Source organism: Chrysochloris asiatica, unplaced genomic scaffold (genome assembly GCF_000296735.1).
Source record: "Chrysochloris asiatica unplaced genomic scaffold, ChrAsi1.0 scaffold00138, whole genome shotgun sequence".
Classification (NCBI taxonomy): Eukaryota; Metazoa; Chordata; class Mammalia; order Afrosoricida; family Chrysochloridae; genus Chrysochloris; species Chrysochloris asiatica.
The window spans coordinates 3655224-3671014 of record NW_006408656.1 but is presented as its reverse complement, the minus strand read 5'-3'; the positions used below and the strand labels follow the sequence as shown (position 1 = coordinate 3671014).

Genomic DNA, 15791 nt, shown 5'->3' with positions numbered 1-15791 from the left:
TGGAGGTGGACACTGGCTAATGTGGGAATCCAGAAGACAGGCACTCCACCCAGCCTAGGGGTTCAGAAAGATTTCCAGGTACCTGAAAGGAATCTGAAAGGAGGTTGTGAATGGTGTGAGTGACAAGTCTCATGGAGGGACCACATGAGCATGAGAATTACCAATCAGAAGATTAGCCCTAAGAGCAGCTTCACTCGAGACCAACTTAACCAGACACCTTCCCCTCCATGACTGTATGAATGCTCCTTCTTCCTCTGAATTGCTCTATGGGCAAAGCTGTCCACAGAGAGCCCAATCTTCCTCCACTCATTGGTCTCTTCAGTCTCTTTACCATGTTCTGAAGTCCAATCTATAGAACTAGCTTCATGTTTTCACTTTGGGGCATCAAAGGAATCTCCAAACTGAGTCCTAAAGCAAGAGCCCAGTCACTCCTGTGGACTTCTCAGGGTCTTAATTACATCCCAGATGACAAACAACCTCTCCGTGTCTCAGGCAGGTATGTTGCAGCCAAGGTGGGATGACCTCAGGGTAGGATGACCCTTGGCTGCCCTCTCTGCTCTCCTCCTCCCTCAGTAGCACATCTGCTTGGCCTCTGGGGCCCTTCACCCATCACCTACCCAGCACTTGAGTATCATAGCCCAGCATCCCTAGGGTTGGCACTTCCAGAAGTCAGGAGCATGCCTACCTGGTGATCATGAAGGGGGCATTTTATGCATGGTTCATGTATTCCTCATCTTTCTTCTCAACCTCTTTTCTTAGGTCACTGGAGAGTTGCTTGGTCTTTTGGGTAAAGTGTTAGCCCTGGGAAGGGCCTCAGGAGCCATGTGGTCCAGGGGTTCTTAATATGAGACCCACAGCCCAGAAAGTCTACGGATGGACTCCAAGTGTCTGTGAGCCTCTGAACATTCACAAATAACTCTACACTGCTCAGGTAAAAACAACAATGGCCTTCCTCAAGCCTCAGCACGTTTATGACCCACATGGTTACAATTCACTGGTTCTGGTCTAAGTGTACTAGTGACTGGTTAGGGGTAGCATGGGAATAGAACCTCCATAACTCCTAGGACATTATTCCCAGTATCCACAGTAATGACAGCTTTGACCTCAGAAGGAGGCTTTGAGGCAGAAAGCCCAACAGACTGCAATTCCAAATTCCTAGGTTCTTGTACTCCTCAAGGTTTATTGCATTCTGACACAGAGACCAAACCAAATCCACTGCCGTCTAGTTGGTTCTGATGCAAAGTAAGCCTAGATAGAGTTTCTGGGACTATAAAGCTTTGTGGGAGCAGCTGGCCTCATCTTTTACCCTCGGAGTGGCTAGTGAGATTGAACTGCCAACTTTGCAGTCAGCAGCCCAACGCCTAACCTACAGTGCTACCTGGACTCCTTGACACACAGAGAGTAGGGCTTCCTTATGTTTGTATAGCAAGGTGAAATAAATGGAGCCGACTGCTTCAGGCCCCGCACAATCGCCCTGAGTGCTGTAGCGTGAAGAACCCCACCACCACACATGTGGAAGGCAATACTAACTGAAAAGCCAACTTGCTGTTGTTGTTACTGCGTGCTGTGGAGTTGATTCTGACTCATAGCAAGCCCCTGTAACAGTAGAACTGACTGATAGGGTTTCTTGGCTGTCATTTTTATAGAAGCAGATTTTCAGGTTTTTCTCCTGGGAAGTCACTGGGTGGGTTTCAACAGCCAACTTTTCAGTTAGCAGCCTAGCTGAGCACTTAACCATCATGCCACTAGACCTCCCATACAGCGTCACTACTCACTTTAGAAAAGCTGACACCTCCCACCTTCTCACTAAAATAAATACACAAAACCTAAGTCTAAACTTACTGTAATGGTATAATTGAAATCTTCTCTCCGGGAATCTGTGTCCATCTTTCTGACTACTTCATAAAACTCTCCTCCTTCAGGAAGCTCTATTTAGCCTGTCCTTTCCAAAGACTTCTCAGCATTGCTACACTAGACTTCCCTTCTCTGAAATACATGACTTGGAGTGTGTACCATCTCTCCATCAGCCTCAAATCATCGGCATCCCCAGAGCCTCACTCCTCCAGGTGGGCCTCCAGTATCAGAGTAAGGCTGTGCACAGGTGCAGAGTGGGGCACATCGTCAGGAGAGGATGGGCAAGATGGAGAAATCGACTCACTGAAAGGAGTCCATGACTCAAGGGCTCTTTATTGAATACACAGCAGAAATTCAGGGTCCTTAGCTCAAGCAAAGGAAGGGTGAGGTGCACCATTTACAGAAACATTTACATTCAAGAGACATGACTTAGAGCTGGGTGGTACCACTCAGAAATAAAAGATGCAGCTCCTCGCACTGATCACAGCTTGTGACAACAGGAATTGAGAGGCAGAAGCTACACAGACCCAGAGAGAGGACCAGAGAGGAGAAAACATAGACCCACAGGCCTCAAGATAACAAAAGGCAATGCAGTCTTGCTGGCATCATCAACGACCTGTTACTTTCACATCCCTTTGTTAGGCCAGTCATGGAAAAAGCAAAGACTGGGGAGCCAGTTAGGTCAGACTTGCAGGTGTGTGTGTGTGTGAGACAGGAGAAGTTACACTGCCTCTCAGAGAACCAGGCTTCTTGTCTGTTCATGGCTGCTGACAGCACATTCTGTGGATGGCCAGACATGGATGTGAGGCAAAGCTTGTGGGGTGCCCACTGCATAATACATGGTAATAGCTGTGATTGATAAGAAAGGAATTTGTAAATGCTTATCTCCTGGCTGTATGTCTCCACACTCACCCCTCCACATGGAAGGGGAAGTGAAACCTCTCAGACAACTGAGAACCTCATCCTAAACATGAACAAAATGTTTCCTCCTCCCTGGCCTTTCTTGCTCCTCTCTTTCTGCTTTTTCTGGGGGTAATCATAGCTTCCTTAGGACCAAGAAGATCATGATGGTTCTGGCCTCCAAGTCTCCTGTCGGCTAATGGCAGCAAGAGAAAGGAGAAATCACAAAGTCCAGAAAGGCCCTATGAAACAGGGAGATGATGAAGTCACTCAGAGCTGTAAAGTAAGGCAGCAAAATGTGGACAGTCCAGTGTGCTAGAGACAGTCCTGAACTAGGGGTCACATGGGTTTGGGTGTGGCAGATGTCTTTGGGAGGTTGGCAAGGTCATCTCTTCTTCCAGATGTTGAGGCATGTGGGGCTGGGGGATTTATCGGGTGATTTTCTGGGCTGGACTGCCTACTGGGGTGCTCTTGCCTTGGGAGTCCTTGCAGTCTCCCCCCTTGGCCCCTTTGGACTTGGTGTCGCCTCCTCGGGCACTGCTAGCGCTGCTGGCCCCGAGGTTGGCATTCATGGAGCTGGGAAGGTAGCCATAGGAGCTTCCACTGCCGCTGCTGATGACAGCTGAGGAGGAAGGATAAGAACAGGGAAGGCGAGAGGTGGTGACTGTCAGTCAGCAAGTGACACTAGAGTGACTGCCATCCCCTAGTTGTCCCATCCCTTTTCATCCTCACAACAACCCTCCTTAGTCAATGAGCAAACAAAGAGGAATTAAGATTCTATTTTGTGCCACATCTTGGTTGAAGTGAGGGCCACATCAGACAGACATGGTCCCTGTCCTCGTGGAGATTCTAAAACCATTTGGCTCCAAAGCCCAGACTCTCTCAACCCTTTCTGTAGACAGCAACAGCCCAGGGAGAGGCAGAAAGGAAATAGGAACTATCTTCTCACCTCCTGATTGTACATCTCCATCTTTACCCCTCCATGGTGGAAGGGGAAGGAAAACCTCTCAGACAACTGAGAAGCTTAACCTAAGCACAGAAGAAAACCTTTCCACAAGACTGAAAGGAAATAGATTTCCTTTGAAGGCAAAGGAAACTTTACAGTAACACAAATTTCTGGATGGAGTGCTTTTGTCTCAGGGTCCCCAGATTTCTCATCCAGCCAAACATCGCAGCTAGCCTGTCCCTCCGGGATACTCACAGATGCTCACAGAGGATGGGTTCTCACCAGACATTCTGTAAGACACGATAAGAGAAAATAAAATGTCACACTCAGCTAAGGCTTACAGGATGTCTGCTTTGATCTGTATAATCATTTTGGTTTGTCCTTACAACAACCTCAGGAAATGAAGATTATAATTCCCATTTTCACAGATGAGAACATTGAGACTCAGACAGGAAATGATTTACTAGGACCAGTCGTTAAACCCACGTCAGTCTGACCCCAGTGACTCTTTTCATGTCTTACACAGTCAGCTGGGGCTACCTGGTTCTAGTCTGATATCCTCTTGAATCAAGCTGTCACAAAGTTCAAAGTCAAACCATCACCTCCCTGGCTCACAACAGCTAGCAATGCTGTTGTCTGTCTTCTTTAAGCTCCCAGATGGGTAGTCCATTTTGCCCTTCTCACCTGCACTCCTCACCCTCCAGCAACTTGCGGTAGGTGGCAATCTCCATGTCTAAGGCCAACTTGAGGCTCATCAGCTCCTGGTACTCTCGAAGCAACCTGGCCAGCTCATCCTTGGACTGGTGCAGGGCCCCCTCCAGCTCATTCAGCTTAGTCCGGGCATCCTTCAGGGCATTGTCTCCCCGCTGCTCAGCATCAGCGATGGTTGTCTCCAGGTTGGAGCACTGAAGAGCAAAACCAGACAGACTATCAGCACACAAGTAATTTTAGAGCTTATCGGCTAGGAAGTATAACCCATCATTTTACAGATGAAGAAACTGAGGCCTAAGGTGATAAGTAGTTGCAGAACCAGTGCTTGATCTGTTTTGTTTAGGTAGCAGACAGATATTTAAAGACACTGTGAATAGCCGTGGGAGCAGTTACTTTTCAGGAGGGCAGGAAGAAGCTGCAATGCCCGTAAAGGTATCATTGAGGGTCTGAGGTTGAAGGCCTCAGATGACTGTCGATTCAGAGTAGGCCACATCCAGGAGGATCATACTTGTCATGGCAACTGTAGGAGTGAGACCCCCAGCAAGGAGCCCTCTAAGGATGTGATAGCATATGATAGATGGGACTCTTGCCTACAGATGTCTCCTCATTAGGGACCTTTCCTGCCTGCTACCACCAAGAGTGAGAGTACCCCTGAACCTAAGAGCCCTTCACCTCCTGCCTGAGTGAGCCAGGGAACCTTTCCTTAGGACAGGAGGTTCCACCAGATGTTCCGAGACAATTTCAGTTCATAGAGAACCCATGTGTGCCAGAGCAGAGCTACGCTCTATCAGGTGTTCCATAGCTGATCTTTCAGAAGTAGCTCAGCAGGCTTTTCTTCTGAGATGCTTTTGCTTAGCAGCCAAGTGTGCAGAGCAGGAGGTTAGGGCTGGAGATGACAGCTGCAACTTCAGGAGCTCTACTCTGATGAGTGTTGTGATGTCAAGTCCTAACAAGGTGCCCAGGGAGTCTGCTCTGAAAGCTGTTGATAACACTCTCTCCATGCTCCTACACGGCTAGCTAGCCATGGAGGGTTGTGGGGCGGGAGAAGAGAGGACTCTACCTCTCAGTTTCCAACTTGACCTCTAGCAGGACTGACCTGGTTCTTCAGGACGGTCACAAGAAGGATATCCCTCCTTCTAGAAATCAGCTTCCCACTAGCACTGTTTAGAGACATACTGTTTTCAAGTAAGATAAGATCGCCCAGGTCAAAAGGAAATGCACCATGATCTGGTGGGGGTGGGTGGTACGGGGGGACATGAGAGCTTCATCTGTTGCTTTCCTCATTCACTTTCTGAGGCAGGAACCTAGTATGATAACGAAGGGGCCCTGGTGCATACCCCACCAAATATGTTCCATGTCCAGGGGGAGGAGCAGGTGTAGGACTTGGGGACATAGGACAGGTTTATTGGACACAGCAAAATTCTGTAGGAGGAAGAGGAAGCCTGACTTCTGGTCCTGGTTCTATTAACAACCAGTTGGGGGACTGTGGGCAAGTCCATTCCCCTGTCTAGTCTTGGCATGTTTATCTTAAAAATGTTGGCGTTTACATCAAAGAAGGTTCAGGCTCTTCCCAGTTCTGAGTAGGTGCCATTTTCATCTCAGAGGAACCAAGGCAGATAGATGGGAAGGGACGGACTGTGGCTGGCCAAGGGGTTCCTGACCCCAGGCTGGGAAAATTTGACTTTTACTATATGACTTTTGAGTCATTTCCAGTTTCTCCACCATAAGGATGAACTTGAACTCTGGGTGGGGTTGCTGCTCACCTGCTTCTTCAGATTGCCAATCTCACACCGAATCCTCTGAATAAGTCGGCTCAGCTCTGTCATCTCATTCTTGGTGTGTTTGAGGTCATCACCATGCCGGCTGGCCACCAGTTGCAGCTCCTGGATCTGGTTACCCAGAGATAGGAAAGTAGTAAGAAAGGCTGTCCCTGCCAATGTAGGGGGCGGGGGCATAAGGCCACCTTCAAAGTTCTACAGGGCCCTGTCCAAACACTTCCCCAACTCTGGAGCAAGAGGTGATGCTGCAGAACCTGGGCATCTGCCCAGTTCTTTGTTGGTGGTCCTGACTAAGAAGTCCACCTTCTCCTCTAAGCAGACCCTCTCTGCTGAACCTCATTTCCTTTCTGATCACCTTGCCTGCAGTCTTCTCTGGCTAGATAAAGAAGGATGCAGTTAACTGTCAACATTTACTAAGCATTCTTTAAGTCCTGGTGTAGAGTTCTGGTTTGGCACTGCAGGATAATGTGCTAAACCACAAGGTCAGTTTGAACTGCAAGGTCAGCGATTCAAACCCACCTGCCACTCCTCAGAAACTCTATACAGGGTCAATATGAGTCAGAACCAACTCAACAGCATTTAACAACAACAGAGCCACACCGGATAGTCACTGCACTACAAGGTAGGTTTGAACAGCAAAGCCGGTGGTTCAAGTCCACCAGCTGCTCCTTGAAAACCCTATACATGGTCGCTATAAGTTGGAACCGACTTGACAGCACTTAACAACAACAACAACAACAAATGCAAGAAGAGCCCTGACCCTCCCCTTCATTTATTCATTCACTCATTCATTCATTTAAGACATATTTAGAGAGGCGCCTTTTAAAGACCAGTTTCTGTTCCAGGATCTCGGAATACATCAGAGAATAGGACGCTGTTATTGTTGTTAATGTGGTTGAGTCTGTTACGACTCATAGAGACTCTCTATAGGATTTTGAAGGCTGTAAATCTTTGTGGGAGCAGAAAGCCTCATCTTTCTCCTGCAGAGCGACTGGTGGGCTTGAACCTCCAACCTTCTGGTTCTCAGTCCAGAGAGAATAGGATGGGTAACTTATATTCATGAACCTACATTGTCCTGGAGCCCTTTTTCAGTAATAGGTCAGAGGAGCAGCAGACTGCAGACAGGAGTGCTACAATGGTTGGATCAGGGCCTTTGCTGTGAATTTCACCCTCTCACCTTGCCCAGTTCTCTAAGGAAGAAGGAATGACATGGCAGAACTAGGGAACAAGGAATAATAATAGTAAGAGGAGGGCAGAATCAGCTCCTGGCAGTGGCTGGGGTTTTAAAAACATGAGAAGGAGCCACGGAACAAGGCAAGTGTAAGCCATGGTCAGTGACCAGCTAAAGGATGACAGCCCTAAGGGCTTCCCCCCAAAGCATCCTTCTCATTACTCAGAACCTTCCTGGGATTCTGCTTCTCCCTCTCCTGTCTATCCACACTCATTAGAAATAAGATCATAACTTTCTCTTTCCTCACTTCCACCTCACCCCAATTTCCCCCAAACAAGGTCCTCGCTGATGTTGGTCTCCTCAATATTTGTCAGACTCCTTCCACCTCGTAGCTCATATGCCCTAGTTTCTGGAAATGCATATGCATTAGAATAGTAACCCCTCACTACTTTCCCCCAGCAGACAGTTGTTTGTCCCCTAGAAAACAAGTTCAATGATTTCTCCTTGATGAAAGTTTCTGCCAAGCATTCTTTTGGGGCTGAATATGGTTAAACCACTGGGTAGAACGTGGCTAAAAACCATTCTTTCATTGAGCCTACAAAGAGAATGAAGTGGGAGGTGTCCACTCCCAGGAAAGAAGAGCCAGTGGAATTGGGGTCCAGGGGCAGGCACAAGTGCTCACTTTGGTCTGGTACAGAGCCTCCGCCTCAGACTTGCTCTTCAGGGCAATCTCCTCATAGTGGGTGCGGACCTCATTGATGATGCTATCCAGGTCCAGGTCTCGATTGTTGTCCATTGACAGGATGACAGATGTGTCACTGACATGTGTCCGGATCTGGGCAATTTCCTGAGTTCAGAGACAAGGACAGAGTTAGATCCCCAGGACTATCCTAGCTTCTGGGCCTGTGGCCTGCAGTGGGAGGAGTCACTAAAGCCCACTGGGCTGCAGTGGAGGGAAGGTAGGCCTAATGGAGTCTTGGCTGTTGAGACGTAAAGACAATGGTCATAGTAGCAGAAAGTACTAGTATGGATCGCCAGCAGCAGGAGGCATGTAAGTCAAGTGTAAGAATGTGTGTTTTACAATTTCACAGAATCCAGCAATCTGTGGCTTAATGGTAACTTATGGGTCATTTTTTGTCCATTTTCCTGCATGGACAAGGCCACTATTATGTCTCAGATGGGATTGTCTCCTGTGTATATGGTCTCCTGAGACCAAGCTTTCTCACTTCTAAGCCTCCCTTGGATAGTTTTGCATCTTCCCATCAAAATAGTTTTTATTCCATTTATCCTATATCCCTCTTATTAGCATCTTCATTCTTCCAGAGACTTCAGCTAGAAAGAGGTAGGGAGGGCTGGGGGTGGGGGGTGGTTGGTAGGAGTGTCCTCACCGCATCATACAGACACTTGAGGAATTGGATGTCCTTGTTCAGAGAGTCCACTTTGGCCTGCAGCTCCACCTTGACTGCATAGGCTGCATCTGCGTCCTGCCAAGAGGTCACCCACAACCATCAATGTGTACAACCAACCAACCAACCAACCAACCAACCTGCCCTGTCCAAAGCCATCTGCTTAGCTGACTTTTTGCCCACAAAGGGAAACATCTCAGTGAATAAAATTACTCAAGTGCAATTTTTTTTTCCCCCCTCAGACTCACTAAGCCTTTGGGAAAGCACCTGGAGAAGCAATATTCAAAGAGGAAGAGTGAGTTTCCTCAAGTCACACAGGAAAGCGGGCAGGACCAGTTTTCTGACTCCCAGACCAGACTTCTGTTTGTCTCAGAGTGTTTTCTGGGTGTTTGTCTTTCTCCAACTTGCTGGAGGCCAGTGTTATGACTCCACCCTTAGGAGGGCACCAGGTTCCTCAGCCCCCCACCCCAGGTGACATGGCTAAAATCCCCAGCAGTTATTTGGGATGGAGATTTCAAGAGAGACCAGTGTCCCTAGGCCTTCCTCTCCCTTACCTTTTTTAGTGCCACAAACTCATTCTCAGCTGCTGTGTGCTTATTAATCTCCATCTCATATCTGTGGGCAGGAGAGAAGATAGAGAGGTCTCCATTCCCTCAGTCAGAACCTGCCAACCAGGCAAGTGCTGAGGATGCAGAGTCCCCAGGCAGCTCCCCAGGGGTGAGCACTGCAGAGGTGGTGGGTAGAGTGAGAGATTCACGGGCTATCTCCATTGCATTCCGCTCACTGGGAAAATACCCAAGTGCCCTAAACTGGCCTACTGAACCATTCAGTGGGTCAATCACTTCCTGTTAATTGATTAAGTGGGCAATTCTCATCAAACAGGTGGACCCTTCCTCAGAAATCAGAGAAGGGGGCAGGAGCCCCTGGCCCTGGCACTTGCTGTCTCTCTTCCTAAGGAATGGCAAAAAGATTAGGTGACCACAGGAGCCTCTGGGAACATGACCGATCACACTTTGGTGGGACCCACTCACCTCTTCTTGTAGTCCTCCACCATGTCGCGCATGTTCCTCAGCTCTGAGTCCAGCCTCACTTTGTCCCCAGACAATGTCTCTAGCTGTTTCCTTAGGCTGCCCAAGTAGCCCTCAAAGATGGGCTCTAGGTTCTTCTTACAATTGTTCAGGTCCAACTGCTGCAGCAGCTCCCATTTGGTCTCCAGAACCTGGTTCTGCTGCTCCAAGAACCGCACCTAGAACCCAGAACAGCAGAAAACTGGACTACATTAAATGGGATTATGTCCAATGGGCATATGTCATTGACTTCCAAGGTTAAACTGATGTTTACAACATCATTTTTGCTCAAGTCCTGATTCCCTACCTCTACCTCTGACAGACCATGCAGACTAAACCCTTTACAGGTCCTCATTCTGTAGTCTTTTAATAGTTTTCTCAATCACTAAAAACGTATTGAAGAAGGAGATTCCAGAGCTGTCTGCTATTGGCTGACCTGTGGCTCAGGAGATGGTCTTCGCTACATCTTGGCTAATCCTGTACCATGAGCCCTTTGCTCTGCATAGTGCTGATCTCATTAAGCCTTCAGTTTTTTAAAGAACTAGAGCTCTGCCCAGCTGGCCTCCACGAACATACTGTTTCTGTCTCAAGGCGGCATTACCTTCACCCAACAAATATCCTACCCTTCTCTGATAAATACCCAAAGAAAGCGTCACATTCAATTATTCTTCTTTTCTACCTCATTTACAAGTCTGCTCTTCCGTTATGATCAGGAAGTTCTTTCTGAAGTCTAGCTGCAGCCTCTGCATGCACAATGCCCAATCCATTCCCAGGTAGCACCGAAGTTTCTCACATTCCCCTGACTGCCTTCTCCTTCCTCTTATGAGACTCACCTTGTCGATGAAAGAAGCGAACCTGTTGTTCAGTGCCTTGATCTGCTCACGCTCCTGGGTGCGTACTTTCTGGATCTTGGGATCCAGCTCCACATTGAGAGGAGCTAAGAGGCTCTTGTTGACGGTGACCCGGTGTATGCCCCCAGGTGGACACATCGATGGGCACACAGGTCCCAAGGCCACATTGCCAAAGATACTGCCAGCAAAGCCACTGGCCCGGCCCCCTCCATGCCCAGAGCTGTGCCCAAAGCCATAGCCTCCAGTCCGAACACTGCCACCTGCCACACTAAGGGAAATACACCGGTTCCCTCCCAGACTGTAGAGGCTACGACTGCTAAAGCCAGCCTCAGGCCCCTTGTTAGCTGCCCAATAAGAAGCTATAGCCTTCCTCGGCACTACTGCTGAGTACCCACTGAAGTCTCCCTTGTCACCACCAGACTTGATATTCAGTTGTCGACTCATGGTAGGTCAAATGGAGTTAACAGAGCTAGAGAAAACCAGCCAACAATGGAGCAAAGAACAAACTGATGGGGCACCCAGGACTGCCTCCTTTTATCCCTGTTCATTGTAGGATGCCGGAAAGGGGCGTCTCTCCACTATCTCCTGTCCTTCAGCTGAAGGGCCAGGGGCTGTGGGCAATTTGTGGAACAGAGATCTCCACAAAGCCTTTCTAATAGGGGTCTGAATATGCTGCCTTTGCAAGCTGGAGTGGTCTAATTTGTAGCTTATCTGTGCTACCTAATTAGGGACCTGGAGTATTATCCCTTTCAGAGATCTCCTAGCTTTATTTTTCCAGTAGGGCCTCCTTCTTGCTTATCTATCAGCTTTTGTTGCTGTTGTGAGGTGCCGTCAAGTTGGTTCTGACTCAGAGCACCCTTATTTACGCACAACAAACGAGACACTGCTGGTCCTGCACCAACCTCACAATTACTGCTACTCTTCAGCCCATTGTTGCTGCCACGGTGCCAATACAACTTGTTGGGGGTCTTCCTCTTTTTCTCCAACCCTCCACTTTACCAAGCATGATATCCTTGTCAGGAGGGACTGACCCCTCCTGACAATATTTCCAAAGTATGTGAGATGAAGTCTGGCCATCCTGGCTGCTTCTAAGGAGTGTTTTAGCTCTTCTTCTTCCAACACATATTTGTTTTTTGTATCAGCAGGGAACAGGGCAAAGCCTGGCTTTATCCAGAAAGAATTCATCCAACATGCTTTCCTCCCAAAAAAAGACCATCTCCCCCCTACCTAGTTAGTTGTTGAACAGTTGGATTGTTCCTGTCAGACAAAACTTGGAGTAGGAAGCAGATGATGGGAGTCTTCAAAGATCTGGATCCAGAAAATAAGCGCTAATGAGTTGTTTTTAGGTCATTCTAAGAATAATGCACCAGACTGCAAAGCCATTTGAACTGCATGATCGGTGGTTCAAGCTCACCAGCTGCTCCTTGGAAACCCTATACAGGGTCATTATGGGTCAGAATCGACTCGGCGGCACTTAACAGCAACAACAACAAGGACAAGTGCTAGCAGTGGACTGGGTAATGGAAAGGACCACACATAGTCCTCATGACCACCCAGCAGGGTTCTTGTCTGAGGTGTTTGTGTAGGCCCTGTGTTGAGGTGACTTTGAAATTGCCTTTTCAACAATGAGAGCCTTTCTAGGTACCTGGTATTTCCTCAAGTAGCATGGTCTGTCTTGGATAAGGTTATCTGGCCTATCCCAGGGCCTGATCATGGAGCAGTCTCAGGAATTGGGAAAACAGCTCTTCTCCCTTGTGGAAAACATCTCCCTTACAGCCAAGGGGGCCCAGGAATGTGAATTTCCGAGTTGTACTTCTGGGTTCAGGGTGGGCTGTTCTGCTGATATTTGAACAGTTTTGGAACAGGAAGTCCTAGTGGGGTGGAATGTTAAGAAATTATTTCAAAAATAGCTATCTAGTAGCTTCCCTAAGAAAGGACTGTGGCCACTTTCTATAACTAAGCTGGGGAGCCTTGACCCATCAGAGTAACTCAGAAAGTGGTAGAAAGCAAATCCCACTGCTGGGAGAGGAGATGGAGCGTAGGCCACTGAATGGAGGTTCTCATAGGACCTTTCCCTTTCTAAAGGTTTTCCTCTCAACCCTAGAGGCAGCACTGGGCACTCCTTCTTCAAGGACTCACCCTTCCTGTCGGGGCCTAGCTCGAGGGCATGGACGGTAGAGAGGAAGTGGTTTCTTGTGTTTTTTCTGAGCCAGATCTGAAAGCCAACAGCAGATAGAAAACAACTAAGTTGCTATCCCTGCTGGGCTTGCCTCCTTTCTGTGATGGTGTTTAATGTCAGCAAACTGTGTGTGTTCCTCAACCTATGGGTGACAACATACAGCTCCAGCACCCCAGGGTCAAAATTCAAGAAAAACAGAAGAGCATTACAGATAGAGGGTTGGAAGTATGCTAAAGATGAGTGACATCCTCAGCGTCGGTGCTCAGAGATAGTAGGGTTTGACTTCCAAGGGGGCTTAAAAAGTTTGTGGAAAAATCCCACTATCTTTTCATTCAGTTTTTCTATAAATATTTTGAAACCCCCTCGTATAATTTGTAGTAGTAGTAGCAAAGAAGAATCCTTCTGTGGTGTTGTAGGATAAGCACTGGGCTACTAGCCACAAGGTCAGCAGTTCAACCCTACCATCTGTTACTTGGAAATCTTATAAAAGGTTGTTATACGTTGGACCCAATTCAATAACACTTAACAAGTAGCAAATATGGTGGCAATAATGTCAGTTGTAGTAAAAGGAATTAAACCAGATTCTGTCAAGTCAATTTCAACTCTAGTAAGCAAAAAGAGTTAGTATTTAGCATTTACTTTGCATGTGCCAGACATTGCATAGAACGTCTAATTTAACTCTCACTTAACTCACTTCATTTCACAGCTGAAGAAACTAAGGCTGAGACATTAGGAACTTGTCCAAGACCACTCAGCTAATAAGTCAGAGTTGGAACTGCAATATAAGTAAGTTGGTTTCAAGTCTGTTCCTAATCATCATTGTGTGAAAGAGATGAAAATTAGGCTTTGGGGATGCATGTGGCAGACATGGGAATTAGGGGGCTATGAGTCCCTTGTGCGTGTGCTTCTATTAGATTACTGAGATGAATTTATGGCATAAAGAACATGCTGCTGCAGATGGAGGAGGCTACATAAGGCTGGACATCATGCCAGGTTTCATAGAGAGTCAGCCAAGATGAGGATGGGCAGAGAGAGGTAAACAAATCTCATTTTCAGGGGTGGTATTTTATTCTAGAATCCCAGTAGTCAAATTCAAGGAATTCAAAGGGGCAAATAAACACAGTTTTAGTTATCTGAGTCTCCTGGGCCAAATTTTGCACCTCTGCTGCCTGACTAAGTAAGCCCTAATCTCATAGAGAAGCTGAACTTCATATGGGGAACTTGAATGGAAGAACACTTACAAGAGAAGCAAAGACTCTAGGCTGGATCTTTAAGACAGAAGAAGGCATAGAGTGAAAAAAGCCGACTTTTAGGTACCCATACAAATACTGCAGAATGAACTCAGCCCACTTATGCTCAGAAGTGGAGCTGGGGAGAGTCAAGACTAGGACTAGTGGCCCAGGTGTACTTTACATTCATTCTAGAAGCATTTAATGAGTACTTCCTATGTTCTAGAGCCTGTGCTGGAGGTTAATGAGTAAGAGTCTAATGCTGCTGGTGGTGGTGATGATGATGGTGGTGGTAGTAGTGATGGTTGTGATGAAGAAGGAAAAGGGTAATCTCCGGACAGCACTGTTGTGAATGTGACCACCCATAGTGCCCCTCTAATCTCCTAATCAATTCCTAGGGAGTTGAACTGCAAGGGAATTGTCTTTGGCCTATGCCATAGGATCTCTGACATTTCCAACCTTTACCTGTGTTGGCTACCATTTAATCATCATATTCCACACCCAGTCCTTGAGTTCATTGGAACAATGAGTGCTCTCAGGTCTGAAGAGATTGGTTCATTCTCCTAGTGTGACATTGTAGGATCAGCACTGGACTGTGAACCACAAAGTCAGCAGTTCAAACCCACTAACTGCTCCTTGGAAATCTTATACAGGGTCACTATGAGTCAGAACTGACTCAACGGCACTTAACAACAACAACATACTCCACAAAGGCAATGTTCTACATCCTACTTTAGTGAATAGTGACTGGGATCTTAAACATTCCGTGAGTGGCAATCTAAGGTTCAATTACTGGTCTTTCTATACTCAGAGAAAAGAAGTGATGAAAATTGAAAACACATGGAAAAAATGAATCCCGTAGACTAATGAACCACATTAGTCCATCAATCTACAGGACCCTGAAACCAGAACCAGAAGAATATCTAGTTCTTATTGTTCTTATTGGTACCAATATCAACTGCTCTGAAAGGGATCACAACAGAAGGTCCTGCATACAGTGGGAGAAAAATGTGGAACAAAACTCAAAGTCACACAAAAGACCAAGCTTACTGGTCAGATAGAGACTGGTGGATCCACGAGACTATGGCCCTTCAGGTCTGAAAGTGAACTCATCCCATGGTTCAACTTTTAGTCAAACAATAGATAGCTCTATAAAGGGGAAGGATAACACGAGTGAGGTGTGCACACCTTATACTAGCCAATCATTTGAAAACAAAAGAGCAGCATTTACCCAAGGACAAAAAGTTCAGAAGGAAAAGTTTAGGTAAGAAGGAGGAATGAAAACAAGAAACACAGGGAAGAAGCGGAATAAGTGATGTTACATTGTAGGGACTACAATCAATGAGATGGAACAAAATGTGTATGAATTGTTGAATGTAGAACTGATGATCTGCTCTGTAAACCTTCTCCCAATCCTCAACTAAACAATAAAAAGAGAGAGAGAGAGAGATTGGTTCATTTAATAAGTATAAAATTGTGTGCCTAAAGCTAAGCCCTACAATGTTCGGTGGACTTCTGTGGACCCGGATGGGGACCTGGTTGGCCAGCAGTGTGGGGAGACATGGGGACTCTTGGGCCCAGAGTCAGCAGTGTGGCCACGGAGGACTAGAGTGGAGAGTGAAGTTACCAGCTGATAGGAAGGGAGGGCATACGCACGAGAACACCCACACCTGCAGATGGTACCCACGTGACCTGGCCC

At 47.1% G+C, this 15791-nt stretch overlaps 1 protein-coding gene across 1 annotated transcript; it reads right to left on the bottom strand.

Annotated features, from left to right (window-relative positions):
- Window positions 1-3182: 3182 nt before the first annotated feature.
- Window positions 3183-11128, bottom strand: KRT74 (keratin 74). The gene is made up of 9 exons (XM_006870000.1): window positions 10667-11128; window positions 9798-10012; window positions 9321-9381; window positions 8749-8844; window positions 8043-8207; window positions 6175-6300; window positions 4385-4605; window positions 3956-3990; window positions 3183-3376 (listed from the first exon to the last, which is right to left on the bottom strand). The coding sequence occupies exons 1-9, from the start codon at window positions 11126-11128 to the stop codon at window positions 3183-3185; spliced, it is 1575 nt and encodes a 524-aa protein (XP_006870062.1).
- Window positions 11129-15791: the final 4663 nt, after the last annotated feature.